Source organism: Epinephelus moara, chromosome 20, assembly GCF_006386435.1.
Source record: "Epinephelus moara isolate mb chromosome 20, YSFRI_EMoa_1.0, whole genome shotgun sequence".
NCBI lineage: Eukaryota > Metazoa > Chordata > Actinopteri > Perciformes > Serranidae > Epinephelus > Epinephelus moara.
In genome coordinates this window covers 30,286,178-30,308,790 of record NC_065525.1, presented here as the reverse complement: position 1 = coordinate 30,308,790, position 22,613 = coordinate 30,286,178, and the positions used below count along the sequence as shown (strand labels likewise).

The 22,613-nt window shown below is 40.7% G+C and overlaps 1 protein-coding gene across 2 annotated transcripts in view; it reads right to left on the bottom strand.

Annotated features, from left to right (window-relative positions):
- The window catches only part of LOC126407452 (zinc finger protein AEBP2-like), a 32,660-nt gene that overhangs the window by 5,593 nt on the left and 4,454 nt on the right, over window positions 1–22,613 (bottom strand). The window contains exons 3-6 of one of the 2 annotated variants that reach the window (XR_007571793.1): window positions 22,401–22,508; window positions 21,872–22,047; window positions 18,146–18,270; window positions 9,560–9,627 (exon numbers count right to left, since the gene is read on the bottom strand). Coding sequence is in view for 1 of the 2 variants with exons in the window: in XM_050072338.1 (XP_049928295.1) it covers window positions 9,560–9,627; window positions 18,146–18,270; window positions 21,861–22,047; window positions 22,401–22,508 (488 nt within the window). In the remaining variant the exon portion in view is untranslated. Of the gene's footprint in view, window positions 1–9,559; window positions 9,628–18,145; window positions 18,271–21,860; window positions 22,048–22,400; window positions 22,509–22,613 lie in introns of both variants that reach the window. The other variant, XM_050072338.1, reaches the window with a different exon arrangement.

Sequence of the window (22,613 nt, the reverse complement as noted above, 5' to 3'; positions counted from 1 at the left end):
CACCTGAGGTGCCACATTAAACAAATCCTATCACTGTAAAACAGAGAATAATTTGTATATAACCTCTATATGATCTTAGCTTTACTAGATAGTCATCACTATGACAGGCAGGGAATTCTGCCCATCTGTCTGTGCCCTTTACAGATCTTTTGTGCACACATGCAAGCATTACACAATGTGCCCGCAGACAAGTACACCTCTCCATTCATGTCACGACGTCAAAAGCCCAACGCACCCCTTTGCTTAAAAGGTGTATTATGCAGGTTTACTGGTTACTGTTGGTAAACATGCTCACCAGCAACAGTGAAAGTAAAAACCAACCCCTGATTCACTTTGGTTTGGCATTACGCCTCACTATATTTGTGTTTTTCAGCTCGGCCCTATGCCTCTTGGATGCATGCCGCTTACTGTCTGGCACCTGGTTGCTTCCTTTTTATAAAGCCCCAACCTCACCTGAGCGCTGCGGGAGTACACACCCACAAATGTTTGAGAGGAATATAAGAAGAAAACAAGAAAATACAGGCAGAGAAATACACCACACACTAGGGGGTCATAGGTGATGAGTGAGAGGGATTTTCTGTATGAGTCTATGCATTGTTTTAGGAAAATTTTGCATAGTTTATTATTTTCAATAAACTGTCAACTGACAAAATTAAGCACATCGAGTCAAACTGAATTATACACTTAACATACTTGTAAAAGAAAACAAAAAACACAGGTAAAAGAGCAAAATGTTTTCTGAGCAGGTTTCCATCATACAAATAAAACAAAATCTAAAATAAAGAAATTTGCCCATTTGAAAGTAATCACGCATAGATGTGAGGCATATGGCAGCAATGATATGTGATCATTGTATAGCTGATGGGAGTTTTTACCCCTAAGTATGGATATTTGGAATTTATTTAATAATGCTTATATATAGATTAATTTTGTTAAATGCACTGAAAAGTTTTTTTTTAAAGTAATCTCTACAATGTAGCCCTGACACTTGGTTAAATTGTCTATTTTTTTATTCTGTAGTGCATGGCAATAGTGTCTCTATCCCCGTTAATGGTGGGTAGAGACTAAAGAGGAAGTTGAGAAAAGGCAGGGACAAGACGAGAAACAGTCCCCTTCAAAGCAGCTTCAAAGTTTTGGTTAGTCTTGAGTTAGTGTCCTTGTGCTACGCAAACCTCAAATGACAGATGAGGACCTGCTGAGTGTTAAATATGCAGTAAACACCCATGTGTGTGTGTGTGTGTGTGTGCGTGCACGCTCACATTCCCGTTCCACTCCAGAGTCACCGTAAACATGTCGGAGCGAGTGTGCGGTGGTACTGATGAGTTATTACATTCTGATGAATGGCAGGCACAGGAGGGCCCTACTGGAGGGGTCAACATGTCACACACGTGTCACGCATACACATATATACACCCAAGTGTTCATATCCCTCCCTTAAAATACACACACACACACACACACACACACACACACACACACACACACACACACAACACACACACACACACTTTCAAAGACATCTCCACCCAAAGACTCCATTCAGTCACACCAAACCAAATAAAAACAAATGGATTTATTCTATTTTCCAGAGGAGACTGTTATTTGGCTCACTTCTTTATGAGCCAGAAATGTATATTGTGAGTGAGGCCTCAGTGGGGAGAGCTACTGGGGGTGCCTGCCAGAGTGAAGCCCGGTCTTCCAGCCTGGATTGATGGCTGGCTCCGGGCCTTGAAGCTCCCAGTGGTGACAGGAGCAATAAGTTCATCACAAAGCAGCAAAGTGTGTATAAAATCGCTAACATATTAAATGGCTTTATATGGAACTCGGCAGGAGTGACTGCAGGAGTTCACTGTCCTTATAAACTGCATCATTCTGCAAAGCAGAAGAGAGCGGGCTCAGAGAGCTGGTTTGGGGACTGCAAAGGTCACTACAGCCCAAAGAAAAACCTTGTCTGGCAAAAAGAGTGGGACTGCAAAATTTTAGCACCATCAGCACGGACCATTGTCCATGAATGTGATTGCAATCGAATGCCTCAGATGGATGTAGCAAAAGTGTCTTTGGTAAGGTTTTTTGCCATGCTAATTCTCATGGAGCAATACATTGGTTTAAATCAAAATGTACTTACACACAGAGAACTGTAACTCAGACTTCTCAATTAATTTGGAATCATGAATGGATTTAGATGCATGCATCCAAGTGTTCAGGTATTCATGTGCATGCACTGAAGTTTTAAAGGGGTAAAAAGTGTCAGTCGTAGTTACTGCTGTTCAGACTTGGTGTTTTTTCCCTGCCTGATATTCTCTCCTGCCTGCAGCAGTTTTAAGTTCAGTGCCACTCTGTGACTCGTTTCTCTCAAGCACAATTTCCCCTCTCAAAATTTCATGTCTGCAGGCAAAAGAACTGCAAAAACATGAAGGTGTATGGCCCTGTTAAAATGTGAAAAGATAAAAAAAAACACTCCAAAAGACCCATCAACCTCACGCTGGTCTTCCTTAGGGTCACGCCCGGGGTTCATTCATTCATTCATCTTCTAACCGCTTCATCCTCTTGAGGGTCGCGGGGGGGCTGGAGCCTATCCCAGCTGACATCGGGCGAGAGGCAGGGTACACCCTGGACAGGTCGCCAGACTATCGCAGGGCTGACACATAGAGACAAACAACCATTCATGCTCACATTCACACCTATGGACAATTTAGAGTTATCAATTAACCTAGTCCCCAATCTGCATGTCTTTGGACTGTGCAGCCGGAGTGCCCGGAGAGAACCCACGCTGACACGGGGAGAACATGCAAACTCCGCACAGAAGGGCTCCCACACCCGGGATCGAACCGGCAACCCTCTTGCTGTGAGGCGACAGTGCTAACCACCACACCACCGTGCCGCCCACGCCCGGGGCTGTGTCGGGTAAATCAAGATGAGAGCTGGATATTATTTACTATTTATATGACTGATTTGCCTGTGTGTGACCGTTTAACCCTGAGGAAGATCGTTTTATTACTATTAGAACAAAGTTGCGGTTCCTCTATTGTTTTACAACACTTTTATAAACTGCAGTGAAGCACTTCCGTGCAGTTTTGTTTCTTTTATTCTTTCGTCTATAGAGCAGATATGTAAATGTTTATGGTGCAGAACAAACGGACACTCCCTGCTGTTGCAATATCACAGCAGGAATGCAATTAAGCAGGGACAAATTGGCCATATATATATGCCTACGACTGACTCACCCATATTCACTGGCAGCTTGTTCAAAATGCATTCAGCCATCCACACACTGCTGTTCCTCCATGATCAAACATACGCACAAAGAAGGGAAAACATTTTCACATCCTGAGAGGATGTTGCTTACGAACCATTAGTGTATTTAAAGGTCCTTGATCTCTGCCATAATTCTGCATGCTGAATTAGCTGTGCCAATTTGATGCAACAAAGTTCTCAGGATTTTTTGTACATTTCATTCACTTATGAGCTCATTAGTTTTTACTCTTGAATGTTTAGGTTGGGGGAATTTGTTGAAAGAGTTATGAGTGTTGGAAATTGTCCTGTTTTGTTAGCAAACTACCATGAACATTTTATTATTTTGGAAATTGCGCCATATATCCAAGTGTGCACAACTGCTATTCATGACAGCCCTACCAGCTTGTGACATTTTGTGTGCAATCCCAAACTAGCTAACAAACGTTTTCAGAGATAAACCCATGTCAAGCATGATAAGCACCGTGTAGTTTGTACCAAAATGATGTGGCAGCATGCATTCACTGGCTCGAGGCGTTCACTGTCACCAACCGTGTATTCTTCCGTTTGTTATTCTGAAGTGTTCAACAGCATGCAGGGGAATCCATTCACCTATCCATCACAGATTAGACAGCAATTATGGTTCTCTCTTTCTCTCCCAGCCCCCCCACCCCCTCCTCTCCTCCTCAGCGAGCTGCTGGTGCTTCATGTTCAGAATGGTTCATGTTAATCAGTTACTCATTAATCCAAATGGAGTTAATGAGTGTCAGTCAGAATGTGAATGGTTCGCTCCAACATTAATAAACATGACTTCCCACATTCACACGGTTAATCATTGACTCAGTGACAGAGAAACACACACGTACACACACTTGGTGTTGACCTCTGTGTTGAGGGTCATGACACTTGATGGAGGACTAAATGACCACCAGATTGCCTGTCAGATACGAGGACATTACACTGAGACAAAGACTAAATATTAACTTGGCCAAATTGACACTCACTACCAACCATCCCTGTCTCAGAGCAGTTAATGCTAAATCCCTCCTCTTAACAGTGACAGCATGGCTGTAAAGCCTTTGATTTCTCCACATGTTGATATGGTGTGCATGAGGCTGTACTAAGAGCAGGATTCCCACACATTTTAATTAATGAATTTTAAAAACTTTTGCATAATGTTTTACCACATTTCCATGACTATATTTAAATAGTTTTAAATGGGTAGGACTATAATGTGATACAGCCATATCTGTATCACTATGAGCAAACTGTGGATAAGCACACTGCTAGGGCTTGCTAACTTTATTCGCTCATTGGACATTCCCGCCCCCAACTACCTGCATGTGCTAAAAGACGAGACCAGCACATATTGGTTCTCTGCAACATGTCAAGGCAGTGCACCTGTTTGAGGGATAGCAAATCTAGGATCATATAGATGTCAATGCATTTTAATGTGTTTGGATTGTAATTTTGACAAATTTGTGTACGTTTATTTCTTGTTTAACAAACATTTGTGTTACAGACATGTCTAATAATTGTTTTGCAACCTTGCTTGAACGTCAGCGTACATGATACCTGAATAAATACAGGTTGATCGCTGTTATGTTCCCTTCTGGCTTCCCCTGTCCAAGTGGATCAATCCTGCCCTTTTCAACCTGTACATGGATGAACTATCCAATCAACTGAGTGGATGTAAAACAGGCTGTATGACTGGTAATACCTTGGTAAATCATTTTATGTATGCTGATGACTTGGCCATTCTCTCACCAAGCACTGCTGGCTTTCAGTATTTATTGAATACTTGTTCTGAATATGGGGTAGAATATGATGTTCAGTACAATGCTAGAAAGAGTGTTGTCTTGATATGTAGATCACAAGGGGACAAAGATCTGTGTTTCCCAAACTTCTATCTGTCTGGTTAAGTACTGAATGTCTCAAAGAAGACACTACATTACTGACAACATGTATGATGATGATATCTACAGACAGTGCAGAGTATTATATGCCCAAGCAAACATGTTGACCAGGAAATTTCACATGTGCACACATGATGTTAAAATAAGACTTTTTTTAAAACATATTGTACCCCTCTGTATACTGCTCCTTTATGGACAGTGTATAAAAAGGCAAGTATGCAGAGACGACAAGTCGCATACAGTGATTGTTTTAGAATTCTGCTTAAGAGACCCAGATCATCCAGCGGTAGTCACCTGTTCTGTAATGCAGAGGTCAGCACCCTGAAGGCACTGCTAAGGATTTTAATGTATGAGTTTATTTCCCATCTAGATGAGTCCCAGAATTATATTGTCAGTGCGCTGGTGAATCCCAGATGTAGTGATGTTAGGTATCAGTCACCCCTGTGTAAGCATTGGTACAAGTGTCTCCTAGGGGATATTTTTTTCTTCTTCTTTTACCCTACTTTTCCTTGTTTATCCTGTTATGTGTTGTTACGAGCTACATGTGTCTTGCGTGTGTATGTCATGATTTGGACCCTGTGTCTGGCTAATAAAGTGATGATGATGAATAAACCAACACCGCAGACTTATATTATAGATTTCTGGATCACGATACCTGGTGATTAAAATATGTATATCTGATGTTATCACCAGGTAGTGTTAGGATCAGTGTTGTCTGTAAACAACAAACCTGTTAAAAGCCAAACGTGTTTGATCTATAGACTTAGATTTAGTTGGAGACGACAGTCTGATGCTGCTACTTTATATCCTATTTAAGCTCATGTTAGTTTTACAGCTTCCAAACCATTTCCAGACCTGGAAAACACTACTGCTAATTTCATAACTTTCAAAAATTTCCATGGGAACCCTGTAAGCAATATCTGACATTAAAGAGTGTGCAAAATAGTGCCTTCTTTTAGCCTTTCCAAAAGCAAAGCAGTGAGGAAAAGATAAAACAGTGTGTTGATCTCCTCTTAAAAAGACTGCAATTGTTTGCATGTCTGGCAAACTAGCTGATGACTATCAGATTTTAGGCTAATGCTAGCAGCTGTGTCCAGATATTTAGTGAATCTGGGAAAGTTTACAGCCCAACAACTCCACCAAAGTCACCCAAAACACCTCTACTAACTACCTCTACACTGCAATACAAGAACAATGCTGTCTCTTTATTCCCATTTCAATCAACAACTGGTGAGAATGCTGACTAGGACAATATCATTCGACAGCGATTAGGTAGCCAGAACAGCATAGCTCGGATTACAACACACACAGAGCGCGACTTCATTCTGTGGTCACGATGCCATTACTCCACTAAATCTTTACATAGCAAATAGATGTTTGCTGCTATATTAATGCACTGAATGTTACGTACAGCACTGTTAATGACCAGAACACTCGCCTGCCGCGGGAAAAATATTGGACTCAGTATCATCGCCGATTTCTTCTGCATGGACCAAGCCAAATAGCATCTCTCTCTTTTTCTGTCTCTCTGTTTACTCCCCATAATTCACTCTGCTTTCATTCTGCCTCTCCTTCACATTTCTCTCTCCCACAACCATTTTCTTCCCACTCTCATTTCTCACCTTCCTCAATTCTCTGTCTCCCCCATTCTCTCCCTCATCCATTCTGCCTCTATCTGTCTTTGAGTCTCGGTATCAATCTCCATCTACGTCTCTCTGTTTGGAATTAATCTGAGGAGTTTTTCCTGATCACCAAACTTCATCTTTCTCCACCTCCCCCTTTCCCTCATTATTTCTCTATGCACAAGATTAAACTCCCACACACGGGGCGAGGAGGAGATAGCAGAGGTGGATCAGAGAGGGGAAAAGGGAAGGAGGAGGAGGAAGGATGGAAGGATGAAGCAGCAGAAGGCTGAGAGAACAAGGGTTTAGCTGCAGTATGTTCATCGGAAGCTGTCAGCTGCAATCTACTTCATGATGCATCATCCAGTTTTCTTTGCCCAGTGCCATCGTCGCCAAATCTGTTTTTCTCTTTGTTTTCCAGTCTCTTTTTTGTCTCCTTTGACCTTGTTCTCTTTTCCCCTCCTCCTCCTCCTCTCTCTTTATTCACCTCTTTCTGCTTACTTCCTCTCATCTCCCAACTCCTTCACCCTCTTTCCTCCGCTCTTTCATGCTTCCTCTCGCTGCTCTCTGATCATACTCAGAGGCCGCGCAGTCAAACCCTTTAATGGGAGTGTGGGAGCGTTGAAAGTGTGGTGGAAGCTTCCCCTGAGCAAGAGCCCCCCTAAATGTTACAGCGCTCTCTGAAGCTCCCCTCTCTTGATGAGACCGACCCATTTCATAAGCACAGTGGCGAACCTGCCTGCCCCATCTGCCAAACTGCTCAAATGAGCTGGGGCTTAAGTGGTGTCAAGGTTCACCTTAAGTGAGCCGAGCCCGGTGAGGCTAGGATGGGAGCAGGTATGTAGCTGCTGAGGACTGGGTGGACCGGCTCATGCCCCAGTGAGCTTTGCATGATTTTTTTTAGTGCAAGTTCATCCAGAGGTTACACCAAATACTGCAATGGACATTAATTGCTTAAACTGGGAATTGAAATTTACCAGAGCCACTGAAAAGAACAAAATCAGCCTCCAAGTAATTTTGGATGCTGATCGCCTGTTTAAAAAGAAACTTTAGTGGCCAACTTAAGGCTTATGTGAGTAAGTCCAAGCAGAGCAGATGGTATAGAACCAGCACCACACCCAGACGGGAACACAGACAGACTTTCTAATGGCCAAGTCCCATCTTCTCTACATCAGCACTCCAGGCATGAATGTGGCTGTAACACTGAGTGAGGAGGCTGGCTGATAATAATGGCTGATGCCCTCAGCACCCTTTAAGGAGAGCCCTGGGGCTTTGAGCAGAGTTGCTAGTGTAGTGTGGTCTATAAGAGGACCTGGAATCCCCACACTACGAGCTCTCCTCAACAAATATTGGATCAGCCAACGAAGACAGGCTGGGAGGATTTATAGCGAGCCGTGACGTGGAAGAAGCCCACCATGTTGAGTGCACAACTGGATGGGAAGGAGAGTCATAAAACTATCAGAGAGATACATATACATTGTCTATGTTCACTTGCACACGCATGCATCCTGCTGCTCTAAAAGGAAATGTCTGTGTGACAGGCCCTGGCTTTACATGGTAAGCATGTGCAAGAGATTTGTAAATGTGATCTTGAGTTGCCTGTTTGTAGATCACTGACATTTTAAAGGCTATCTACAAATCTTAAAAGTGTTTATGGACACATCTGTCACATACAAATGCCTTACTTATATATACAGGACAGTATTTCAAATCTACCTTGTGCAGTTCCCCAACAGGAATAAAGCTACAATTACCTCCGCCAAGGAGGTTATGTTTTCGCCGGCGTTGGTCTGTTTGTCTGCAAAATAACTCAAAAAGTTCTGAACGGATTTTGATGAAATTTTCAGGAAAGGTTGATAATGGGACAAGGAACAGATGATAAAATTGTGGTGGTGATCGGTTGAGGCGAAGTGGATAAAATAATAAAATGGCTGAAATCCGAGCTGCTTGGCGGAGGTCTGCGCTCTACGAGCGCTTTTCTAGTTTTGTCATGTGGTTGAGTCATCTGGCATGTTTACCCAGAAGTATCTGCAATGCTATGCAGTTCACTACAACAAGGTAGGCGATTTGAGAGTGGATAAGGACGGATGCCATCCTCCTTGTTCGGTTTTGGGTCTGGATCCAGACACCCTCTTCCTACTGCTTTGGGTTGGGGCAGCAGCAAAAGGTGTTTCACAGTTTCACAGCTTTACCTTGCTGTCAGAAAGCCTGTTCTGATGAGGAACTGAAGCCATTATCTTTGCTCTCTTCAAAGCTATCAGACTTCTTAGACGAAAACAGTATTTCTACCTAGCAGAACACAAAAGTTGTTGGTCTACCACTGCCTCAATCAGTTAGTTCATTTGTGTTATTGTGTGACTTTGGGGTTTTGAAGGGTTACTTCCAAATTCACGAATCAAGGCAGCAGTAGATCAGCATGTTTTGTGTTATGAGAATTTGAAGAGAGCTTTGATGGATATAAAGGCTTCAGTTCCCCGTTGAATAGGGCAGAGAGGTAAAAAGGTGAAAATATTATATTCTAAATATAGTGCAAACTTAAATTAACGTTGCATTTTTTGGGGGGGTCATCCCTGATAATAGATGAACAAATTGCTTACTGACTACAACAGCAACCGGGATTTCCAGTGGAGAATGTTGAGGTTTCTATTCTTTTGTCTCCTCAATTAGAATTTGATCTTTGCATCTCTATTTGTTCTAAAAAATGTATTTCTCTATCTTTTAAAAGTCTATCTTAGCTGGTGTAAAGGTTCATGCAGATGTACAGTAAAGTGCTTGGGGAGTTTTACTCACATATCTTCCGGTGTCCAATGTAGGAGGACCTTCACCTTGCCAGACCCCTCTTTCCTTCTGGCTAGCACCTGCACAGAGACAATTGAGCAAAAACACCAACAATAAGCGCTAAGAGGCAACGAAAATGTCTACTTCTGTTCTCTCACCATCATTTCACTCAGTTTGTCTCTGCGGTAATGTTGGCGTCTGACATATGCTTAGCCAAGTAACCATCTTCACCGATGGAAAGAAACCACCAAAAGTAGAAATGCATATAATTTAACCTACATATTATGGTTAATTTCAGGGCCGTTTGTGATTTTACAAGTGTCAGATTAGCATAAATGTGTTGGGTTTGGCTCTTATTGCAGCATTCACTCTTGTCTGTTGAGAATGGGCTTCAAAGACATGCCCCCATCCTGGCCAATGAGGCTACATGCTTCAAACATCTCACCAAGTGATACAGTGGCTGATCATTACACTAATAAGCAATGTGAGCACTCTTATTAATGCATGCAAGACCTCTGTGAGATTTCTATTTTCAACGGGATCTATCCCACATTCCCCTGCAACACAGTGTAAGACCAAGGAATTCAAATCCAGACAAAAGTTAGACATCTCCTGAGTATCTGGACTTAACAAAGAACTGCTTATCACAGCTGGCATTCTTGAGAGCCAAGAGCAGATACATGGAGTACACACTGAGAAGTTATCACCATATACAAGTCACTGCTCTTATTGTGGATTATGTCAGCACCAGACGCTTTAGACGGAAGTGTGTCTGACGGTGAGACTGGCACACATTTGAACATTTGCTGCAGTAACAAGCTGCAAGTTGTGCTCATTTTATCTGTGTTTTGTCACCTGGTTTAACTACTCAAGACTTAATCTGCCAACACAACCTCCAACTTCAAGGCTTTTCTCCTTGTGAAAATACAGTTGAGACAATACCAGACTTCCTGAATAGTTGGCTCTTTTCATGCATAACATTTCATCTATCATGCTGTGTTGGTTTATAGTAAAACTGGTCTGGAATTCACACAAATATTGTCAGTGGGGGAAAGCAAAGCTAGAAAAATAACCAGGAGAGTCAAAAATAGCCGCAGATATAACCTCTTACGTCAATTGGCTCTTTTTTGTTAGGAATGTCTATTTTTAGGACAGAGAATGAGCTCACATGTGAAGAAGTTCGCTTACGCACATGAATATCTGAAATTATTTTTGTGACTCCAGGGACTGGCTGCGGCACTGATGGAAACTGGTTTGAGGACAGGAGGGACGAGGCTCCACTGAGACAAGAGACAGAGACAAAGACCTAGAATCACTCTTTGCCTCACAGCTTTTCTTGCCCTTCTACTTTTGAGCCAAAACATGCATTAACTTGTTTGGTTTTTGAAACCTTAATCAGCTTATTTATCTCACTGATTTGCTTTGTTTTTTTAAATGCTCAGGTCCATGTTTTTGTCTTCTGTCAAGCACAAAGTAAAAATGCATGTCATTTGTCTCTTTCCATACTTTCTTTAAGCTAGAAAGAAAAAAACCTCCTCCCATTCTGCTGTGAGTAAAAGAGGGGCAAGATAAGGTGTGCAAATCTATATTTATATTTTGATAAGCTTCCAGGTATAGAGCTGTCCGACACAAATGCGCTGCACTTTGATTAATTGTTTTTGTAAGAAATATTTAGGCTCTGTTGGCAGACATGAATTTTGTTGTTTTTGGCTTTGTGCCTTATTATTTGTCTGTGAGAAGCTTTGCAAATAGCAGCCAAGTTGGCAAATCAGCCCTGTTGTTGCCTCTTGTCTGTAATACAGTATTCAGGCGGAAAACTCTTTTGAGTGGAAAAGAGAACAAGTAGACAGTGTAACACAGCAGTAACAGCATCAATGATGAGCAGAAAAAAATTCTTGGGCATCTCACACTTAAACATAAACACTGCTGATGTGAAATCTAGACCTGCCTATGACCTGTAAAAACAAATATGTGGACTTCAGTCTGACTTTGTAGGCAAATATGTGTTGATTTCTGCTTCTTTTTCCCTGTTACTGTATCACAGGAAGGATGGAAAGAGTGATACATGGAGCTGACATTATACTGACATCCTTTTGTATTTGAATATCTAAGTATGATGTCATTGGTTAGATTGCAATGTCAGTGCCACAGCCCTCTCTTGCTTCATCAGTGTGTCAACATACAATTAAGTAACCAGGTGATAGTCGGCTTTCTCCAGTAAGCTAATTTCTTAAAACGACATAAACATGAAATCTGGTTGCTGTAATTGGGTAGGGATTAAGGAACCCGATTTCCTCAGGATTTCTCCTCCATGTAACCAGTAAAACAGGTTTCTAACCAGCTTACCCAGTATTTTTACGCAATATTTTCACTTCAACTTTTACTTCAAAATGATATAATTAGTAGTAGTGGGAATCACTGAAACTCCACGATACGATACTATCACAATACTTAAGTCACGATACAGTATGAGTGCAATTTTAAAACGTGTTGCCATATGCTGAATATTGCGATAATACATTGCAATTTATTAACTTTTTTCAACTGTAAATTATGTCCCTGAAAGACAACTTTATCTGATCTATTGGTAAGATAAAGTTTTCAGTCTGTTCATCTCACTTCAATCATTTTAATTGCAGTACAATTTATCTTGTAGATGGAAAAAGCAATAAATGTTATTATTCTAGTCGACTACCTAAAGTTAAATTTGTCTTTGTAATACTAATAATTTATATAATAAAAAATCAGTACATGACACTGTGTGACGATACTATATTGCCACATAAAAATATCGCGACACTGTGCTGTATCGATTTTTTTTTTACCTACCCCAAATTACTATCTCCCAACATAAGGAAAAAAAAATACACTTTGATGAATTTTGCTAATTTTTTATATATTTACAAATACAAATTCTGTTGATCTCCACTTTGTTTACTGCCTTTTCGTCTAATGTTTGTTGTTCCAATTGTGCCCTATGAAGAAATAATAAAGGTTGTGATTACTACAATTATTGTTGTATCAATACTGATCTTATCTTTTTGTTTCTTTTTTTTGGATCAACTTTTATTCTATTTATCTACTTACTTTATCTTAATCCTTTGTTTTTCACACATTCATTTTCAATTCAATTCAATTCAATTTTATTTATAAAGCCCAATATCACAAATCACAATTTGCCTCACAGGGCTTTACAGCAAGAGAAAGCTACTAAAATTGTGATCACAGTGCAGGAAAAAACTCAAATACAATGAAACACAGACATTGAACAAAGCTCATTCTAAAACCAGAGTGAATCTGGGGTTGACAATTCCTGCACAGTACACCTTAAATGTCATGTATTGTTTTATATGTGTATAAATATATAGATATTTTTTACAGTTTTTCTTTTATTGATGCTTTTTATTTCTGTTGTTCGACTGTATATATGAGCACTGTAGTATAAGCTATTTATAGAATATTAAACTTGATGTTGACATATCCAAATCAATCTTTAGAAAATGCAACAACACCAGCCTGGCTTTTCAGCGCATTAATCTCGCCTCATAAATTAACACTGTCATTTCATTTTGTTCTTGATTATCTGCCACTGCCTTTATCTGCTACCTTTCCACCAGGGCTTGGCTGACTACTGCTGCTTCACTGTAGACCAACACAAAGGAGGATAGACAACTTCTCAGAGTCAACAACAGGGCCTGGCTGCAGCATTAGCCTGAATCCTTTGCTGGCTGCAATGGGCCCTACAGTAAATGTCTCAAGCCTCACAGCTAAGACGCAGCGCACCAGATGCTGCTTCACTGCCCTTTTAATTAAAAATGCATAGCTGTTAACCTGTGCCCTCAGGTTCCTCACAGCACCAGGTTAATAATCACAAGCTCAGGCTACACTTGAAGAGGCCATGACCATGTATGTAAAGGCTGAGGATGAAGAAGTGGGCTTGTGTTTAAGCAGCATGAAGTGATTTGTGAGCTGAGTGGTTTGATGATGGCAGTTGGTGCTTTAAGGGACAGATCTTAATCCTCTATAGACTCAAGGGAGGGAGGTAAGAGAGAGAGAGAGAGAGAGAGAGCAGGAGGAAACAGGGAGTGGGGAGTGGATATTAGTGCCGCTCCAAAACAAGGCAGAGAAAACTGCAGGACCAAAGCCGGGGGAGGGCAGGCCTGCTAAAACTGGGTGCCTGTCTAGTGTCAAGGGGTCAAGCTGTGGATGACGCAGATTGGCGCAATAACAAAAATATCCCATCATAAACATGACTGAGCTGCTCTGGCGTGTCAGCAGGCCCGCTAGCCAAACTCCACAGAACCCCTACGGCTCTACTCAATCTCCCCAGGCCTGGGAGGGTCTGCTGGGGCCTGGGGTATGACGCAGCGCCGCAGTCCTTCTCCACCACAATCCTTCTGGGATTAGAGAGAAGGAGAATGTATGCCCAACTGGCCAGATCCCCTTCCGATTCCATGACCCTGAACTTCACTTAACCCCTTTTCCTTGTCCTTTCTCTCCAAGTCTCTGTTTCTCTCCATTTGTTTCTCTCCCTCCCCTCGCTGGCTCTTCCTCCTTCTCAGTCTGTGTCCAAATATGTGGTTACCTCTCTTAACCTCTTCCCAAGCTTTATCTTCACTTTCTTTTTTTTCCTGAGCTTTTCTTTTAAAATTCTTGGCTGCTGGTGAGCAGTTGAGGTTTGTTGGGAGCAGAGCAGAAAAGAGTTGAAAGGGACTGAGCAAAGAGCAGACAAAAACTGTGTTGAGGGTAGCACTGATGTCAACACTCTAATTACACTTTAACATGAACAGAAGCATTAACAGTGAGTTTGTCTGAAACACCACTCAACACTGCACATTTTTATAAATCCCTAAAGGGACGGTTCACCCCAAAATCAGTAATACATAATTTAACTTTTACCTGTGGTGTTATTTATCAGTTGAGATTGTTTTGGTGACAGTTGCAGAGTGTTGCAGATATCAGCTGCCTTCCCTCAAATATAATCAAACTAGATGACACTCAAAAAATAAAATAAAATAAAATAAATAATAATAATAATAATAATAATAATAAGAAAAAAACANGGAAGTATCAGACATAGAGATGTCTACCTTCTCTTGAAAGTAAGGGAACTAGATGGCACTTGGTTTGTGGTGCTCAGAGCACCAGATAATAATAATAATAATTTGAAAAACTCAACAGCAATGTCTCTTTCCAAAAATCATGATCTGGCTCAAGATAATCCACAGACCTTGTTGTGAGCAGTTTCATGTGCGAACTGTTTTCTTTCTACTGAACAAAGCCGGCCAACCGTATCATCATGCAGAAGGAAATGTGCATCTACTCATGGACACAAGGTTCATGACAGTGTGAGATGTAAACATTAATGGCGTCCTCCTCGGCTGAGCTGTAAGGTTAGCTGCTTCAGTGGTGCTAGCAGGGTGTCAATAGGTATAATCAAGTTAAATTTAAGACCTTTTTAATACCACCTTATATGAAATTTAAGACCAAACCTGCAATGGAAATACACATTATACTATATACTGCATAAATGCTATTTATTGTTGCAATTCTTCAGTCTGTCCAATTATTGTCAACAGTCATTGGGTCTGTCTGGCTAGAGAAGTTTTCGTGGTAATGAACATATTTAGGAGGAAAGAGATATTGTTGTTGAGTTTTTCAAATGCATTTATTTATTTGCATTTTGAGCACCGCAAGCCGAGTGCCATCTAGTTCCATTAATTTGAGAGAAAGCAGACATCTCCACCCCCACGACTGATATCTTCAACACTCAGCAACTCACACCAAAACAATCTAGACTGATAAATACACTGACGGTTAGAGGGAAAATATGTATTTCATTGAATTCTAGCGTGAACTGTCCCTTTAAACAATAAAAAGGGTAAACATTTCTGTTGTACTAATGATTCTGCATGCAAGCTGTATTATAATCAAACAAATTAAGATTTTCTTTTGCACAAATGAAGAAATTGATCTCATGTAACAGTGGATCTCTGTTCTCTGCTTTGTTAATGATATAAACATCGATATCAGAAAATATCCTTATTAATATGATGATAATAATTTAACCAATACTGCCCATACCTGTAAACCACCCTCCTACCTGCTGTGTGTGTATGTCTGTGCCTTTAAATGTTGAGTATGTGGTTTAAATCACACGTGAGGTGCTCCAGGTGTTGTTTCCACATTTCTCTTAAGGGAGAAAATTTAAAATCTTCCCATGAGCACGCCGGTTGTTTCCGACGGCGGCAGGCTATAGCACAACACGTTAAATGTATAATTTATATACAAATCGCTAATTTTATCTGCAGGGTGCTAGAATCAGATAATACAGGCCACTTTTCTGCCCTAAGGTTCCCACTGTCACTGACTTTAAAAGTAAGACACACTGGATGACGAGCCTTTCATTATTCCACCGTCATGCAGAGTGAGGCTCTTGAACAGGAGACAGAGTGCTCCCTAGTGGAGCTGCACAAGAAAAGCAGTCATTCAAAAAAAAATCTGCCATTCACATCCAGAGAGTCATTACAGTTAACCTCCCTTAATATAGAAATAATTCCTCCACTCTTTGAAGCTGTTGTCAGTCAGAGACAGAAAATCTTTCACTGGAAAAAATTGTTGTTTTTTTTTCCCTCCTGTGAGTGCTCATACGAGCCCTCTGTAGTAAGGTGCAAAGGCATTTTAGAGCTCATTAATAATGCACCACGCACTGGGCTCAGAATTGGATTGAGCACCATACACGAAAACAATCCAATTGTCTTTCCTGTGAAGCGTGATTCAGAGAAAAACAACATCAAGCCTTGGGGCGATTCACAAGGTTCACTTCAAGTGCACGCAGAAAAAAAATCTGCTAAGAGGCTGATTTTCAAATAGTGATTCTTTCACGCCCCCTGTTGTCTAAATTGAAAATAACATGAAATAAAAGACATTTTGGAAAAACCAAGGGTGCACAAATATTAAAACAACCATGTTAAATAACTAGGCGGATTGTCTTTTCAATATGCAAAAGATAGTTTGTTAAAATCATAATCTCATAATCTAAGTAAAAAAAAAAAGAAAACTTTATGTAGTTTCAACAATGTCTCAACAGAGATCTGATGATGCATTGTCTGGTGAATATCAGTGTAATGGCTAGTAAGCCTAGTTAATAACATCGGGCAGAAATCGAAAGTGTGGGATCATTTTGAGAAGGTGAAGGACGAACCCAAGGTGATATGTAAACTGCAGGCAAACCATCTGAAACATGGAAGTAGCTACATGCCAATTAGCCACTTAGCACAATCATTACTGCTTTGCTGACAGCGTCACACTGATAAACGTCAGTGTGTGACGTGCACTTGTAGATAAAATATAGGCCTATATTAATGAAGGTTCATAAGTACGGTTTTGTATTTCTCTGTAATGTAGCACAGTGTTAACAATGTTACTGATAATATTCTTTCTCACACCTTCAACTCAAACCATTGTGTGCAGCCCAAAATATATACTTTAATAATTAACTTAATATGGTAAACATGTGGACTAATGGCCCTAAATGACGACTATTGGTCGACTAGGAAAATTCTTAGTTGGGGGCAGCCCTAGAAGTAAGTCATTTTAAAACATAATCGTCAATTTGAGCCTCTGAAGTCTTGTTTTCAAATTTAAAATTTTAGTAGTATAGCACAGTAATCAAGTAGTCCACTTACAGTGTTCTTTTTGGGCCTTTTCATCCATAACATATGGAAAAAAATATCAAACTATTGTGATTCTATTTCTTTTTTTACTTTACTCCTATGATACTTTGCCTCATGGTACCCAGTCTGCTTCCAGCTAACCACCCGATGCTGGTGCTGCATATATATCGAAATCATGACGGAAAAAAGAAAGTCATTTTCTCTCAATGAAAAACGTTCACCTTGAAGCTTATGACTCCGAATGCACACGGGAAAAGCACCTGTGGTTAACACTGCCCTTGTCAAGTGGATTTATAATGCACAGTCACGCAATGTCCCCATAATGAAACAGCTGTAGTGCTGTATTTTGAAACAGTCAACAAAATTCAGTTTGATTTATTACTTTACTTTTTGTAATAAATATACAAATACCAATTAGGTATTAATGTGCATGAGTTATTAAGAAAATAATTATAATTTATATTGTGATCAATTTGACCCACACCAACATGATCATTAAATGTAGTTTCCACTGTACAATTAAAAGTTAACCATTTAGACCTTTTTGACTTGAGGTAGCCTTAAACAGCTCCATGGTTAATGAATATAAATGGTGATTACTGTCATCACATATCACGTTTCTGTTAATGGACCCATGCAAGTATGTAAAACTGGTTTTCATATTTCAAGTTCTTTGGTTAAATTCAGTTTCTGCTACATGCTGATTAAGGAGCAGAAAAGAGCATAATTATTATTGTTGCCAATGTTTTGTACAGAGTCGACCACAGAGCAGAGCAGAGGAGCATCTGGTAATTATAAATGCATCCTTCAACCCTTGTCTTTGAATTCCCTCGGCTACTCGCTGTGTTTAAACCCATTAAAATGGAAACACGTAGCCAGAGGCAAACACTACAAGACAAACAAAAGTAGTGAGGCTGCTCACCGTGCTGTGGAAGACCACACTGTGGCCATTGCCCACACTTTCGATGTGGGTGGCGAGGTTGAGACAGATGGCCCTGTGGCGAATAGCGTCCATGGTTTGGGCATCGAAGAAGTCGTGGGGCCTCGCTGGAGGAGGAGAAGGACAGACTCAGATGAGAGCGGAGTCAAACAAACATAACACCAGGGTTCCCACTGTGGCCCGGTATATAAAAATTCCACGGCTTTTCCAAGTCGTTCTGTAACTAACCATAACTACGTCAGAATCATCTCATGACTGAAAAGTGATATTGCTTTGCGGTTTCTAAATGTTGCTTTGCACCAACACTAAAGTTATAAAAGAGGTACAAGTTTCCATTGAAAGCTGTAGTAATCAGATTCTTATGGTTTAACTCTCCATAACTGCCTCACTGCACATATTCAGTGGTAATGATACTGAAACCTCGTGACATTTCTAGTTATTAGAAAATACATTTATTCAGGATTTTGGGCTGAAATCCATGCGAAGAAATCTGTACAAACTTTGCGGTAGAAAATTAAAAAAAAAAAAAAAAAAAAAAACTTTGCAAGTTTTGACACGTTGGCTCTATTTGGGCTCAACGACCAAACAAGCAGAAATAGAGGTTCTGAACAGTATTTCCTTTTTATGATTATTTTTTTTTACATTGACCCATCTAGGTGACACTGGGTCTCTGCACTGAATCGCACTGGCACTCAATGGGATAATGTATAACTCTTGATAAGATAAACATCAGCATCATCCCTGCTGACCAGCATGTTGCTCTGATGCAAGAGACTCAATGGATACACATGTGGCACACATGAAGCAGCTGCATGCAACTGCAGCGACTTGCAACAACCAACAGGAAGTGATTAATGCAAGAATATTAACCTCAAGACATCCACTGGTTTCCAGCTAATTCACTTCAGTATGAAACCAACTTGCAGAGACATATGCATTACTTCCTATATTCTGAAACCTTTTTTGTGGTGAAGTAACATTATCATCTAATTGTAATGGAGCAGCAAGTTGAGACTGATCCCTGAGCTGTCAGTGCATTCAAAGACACTTAAAAAGGCTAGAGAGCTCCCTCCCACAACATATTCATTTTCTCATGATTTGTCTTCTGTGTGTCATTTTCTGGCAGGATGTCTCCTGAATTAACTGCTTTTTGGCATTCAACCATCGACTGTCCGCTGTCAAGAGAGTCCTTGAATGCACCACTAAGGAGTTTTCAAAAGGGCCTCTTTTCCAGCTGAATTACCATGCAACAGTGCAAGACTTTAAAAACCAAATAGTCTAGATGGATCATTACCTCAGGCACGTTTTGAGTCTCTGCAAGTTGATTGTGATTTCGTTCCTAAATGAATGTAAACAAATACCTGGCTACCCAGGAGGTGATCAATGTACAAGTTATGCTGGGGGAAAACAGTTGGTAATAACTTGAAATAAACACAATTTGTTGCTAATGGACTGAAAACTGCAAAACAATTGGTGTGGTCTCTTAAAGGAATACTACACGCGCTAAGTGATCATTTGTATATAAATTACTCAGCATGTGTTACCTTCAATTTGTGAAGTAAACCTTGTTTTTCTCACATGCCTCCGCAATGAATGAAGAATACAAAAAGGCAAATGTTCTTCAAGTCATAGGGGACCATGTTTAACAACAGCAAAACTACAGCAAAACATCTGTTCACAACCTCTTACACAACTTGTGCAGGATAACCCAAGTCTCATTTATCCAGTCATATGGCCAGTGCTTCCCAAACACATGTATTATATCTTAACATTATGATCTAAAACACGTGAGTACATACAGTCTCATGCACAGTCACGTGCCTGAGCATGCACATGCATGTGAACTTTGCTCAAGCAGAGCTCATGTGCACGCACATGCTCAGGCACATTACCTGTAGGCGAAAGTATTTTATAGTTAAACTTTTTTGTAAGAAATGCATGTGCTTGATAAGTACTGAGAATATAACTGGACAAATGAGACTTGGATTATCCTGCACAAGTTGTGTTAGAGTTTGTGAATGGATGTTTTCATATAGTTTTGCTGTGGTCATAGGTGGTCTTCTAATTCATGAAGAGTATTTGCCTTTTTTGGGTTGCAGTTTTCTTTACAAATTCAAGGTTACACACGGTGACAAACCGATGCACCAATGGTCATTTTGCGGGTGAAGTGTTCTTTTAAAAGGCCATATAAAGCTTCAGCTAAAACTGTAAGAGTCACAGTAGAGGGAGATGGTGCAGAAAAATGCAACATGTTATCTGCCTGTAATGTAAAAAAAAAAAAAAATAATAATTAGATCACCGCATTTCACCTCACACATATTTAGACAGCAATAAACACTAAGACAAGCAGAGGTGTTCAAGTAGAGTTTTCATATTGCAGACAAAGGCTATCTGAGGCAAAACAGGCCACCAGGTAGGTAGGTATCTGCATCAACCTGAGCAGAGATGCATCAGCTGAGAGACAATATGCAAACAGACTGAAAACTTGTTCTCTGAAAAGCAGAACATTGCCATGGGGAGAATCCGTCTGTCTAGCTGGCACAAGCACATGTACCTGTTTGTGTGTGTGTGCTGTCCAGCTCTAGCTTCTCCAAAAAAACAAGGATGTGGGAGGTTCATAGAGGTAGATGATGCAGAAAATCCCTGTTTTTCTGTTCCCATTGTGACCACTGCAGCAGGCTAACTTTCATATACATAAACCAACCTGGAAACATGAACTGAGCTGAGGAAAGGTTTTGCAGTTTATGACCCAACAAAGAGTGGAGTGGTGTGACGCATAAAGAAGAATTGAGGATTTCTGGATTTAACTGCTTTGGGCGCCATACACATGCCATGTTTTTTTGCGCCCTCAAATCCATTGTGTTCTACGTAGAACACAAAAGCAATGCCATCGCAACATGCAAGCGTTCCTGAGTGCCCTGTTTTTCAGGATGCAACAACTGCGCCCCGAGATAAACAAAGTTAAACTTTTGGAATGCAGCAGTGCATACCGCATGTCATGTGAAATGAACAAACAATCACAGACACCAGATTTCCTTCCGTTCTTCCGTAAATATCAATCTCTGGGAAATACGGAAAAGAAGTTGATCATTTTAGCGCTGGGCTACTCAGAGTTTTACATCTGTCCCACTGAAAGTATTTTAGGTCCACACACTTGAAAACAATACCTGGCCGTTCTGGTAAGCAGGCTCTGATACAGAGCTGGTTATGGTCGCTTTGCAACCTCAAATGTATCCTGCCTCAGCGCTCTTGAAAATTGGCACAAAGTAGGCACATGAGTAGCAGCCCCTTTCCAAGCGGTTGAAGACGCGGCATGCGTACAAGCCCTTACATCTGTATTGCTAAGTTCTCAAATTCTTTTTATTAAATGAAAATGGCAGCTCAGTGTGGACGTAGGCTAAAACTGAGTTATCAAACGAGTGAGTGTGACACATAGTTGTCACCATGACACCTATCAACAGTTGTATTTTCTGTTGAACTAGTCAAATGATCAAGCCAAACAATTCAATGCCCTTTCTTTTCATTCTGTTTTTATGGGGAGGTTAGGACTGTAAAAGTCTGCTCCCCCCCCACAACAAACATGGCAATGCCTCAACAATGTGTTCAGCTTGTAATCCTTCCCAATAAAGAAAAGAAGAAAATCACAATGAGAAACATTTTCAAATAGGGTTAGTTTGTGTGTCTGTTAGGTACGTACGTAGGGAGCACCTGCGTTTGTTCCTGAGTTTCTTCCTCTTGTTGAGTCCGGCCTTGGAGGGGGACTCCTCCTTGAGTTTGGCCTGGCTGGACATTTTGGAAGAGCTCTGCTGGCTGAAGTGGCTGGGGACGTGGCGAGCTAAACCTCCTTGGGAAGCAAAGCTGGCGTTGCAGCCACCAACTACACACTGCAGCAGAGCACGAAAACAAAGACCATTTGGTTTGTTTGCTGCTTAACAGGGCCTGATGACAACCTTTTAAGCAAACTACTAACTAATTTTATTTTAGTTTTGGGCATGGTAGAGTAGGTATTGGTACTTAAATGAATTAATTGACACATACCATCACCAACATACACAAAGGAAACTGTCCTCTGATGATGATGATGATGATGATGGCTCAGACTAGATATTGATACTATAAACATTACTCATAAACAGTCAATCACTTAGCAAAATTCATTGATCATCAGAACTTGGAGAGAGAGCTGCAGATGTTCATTGTATCTGAGTTACAATTTAGTGTTTGTTTGTTTTTTTACCTTGAAGGGCTTATCTCCACTGTGGGTCAACATGTGCCTCTGGAGCCAACTCTGACTGGTGGACGGTGTGTTATACACCTTACAGCCCTTCCACAGACACACAAACACCTGAGGGACAAAGAGAGATATAAAGAGAGGAGAAGGAAAATAGAAAAAGAAAATGGAAAAAAAAAATGGGACAGAGTGAAAACAGAGGTTAGCTGCCAAGACAGC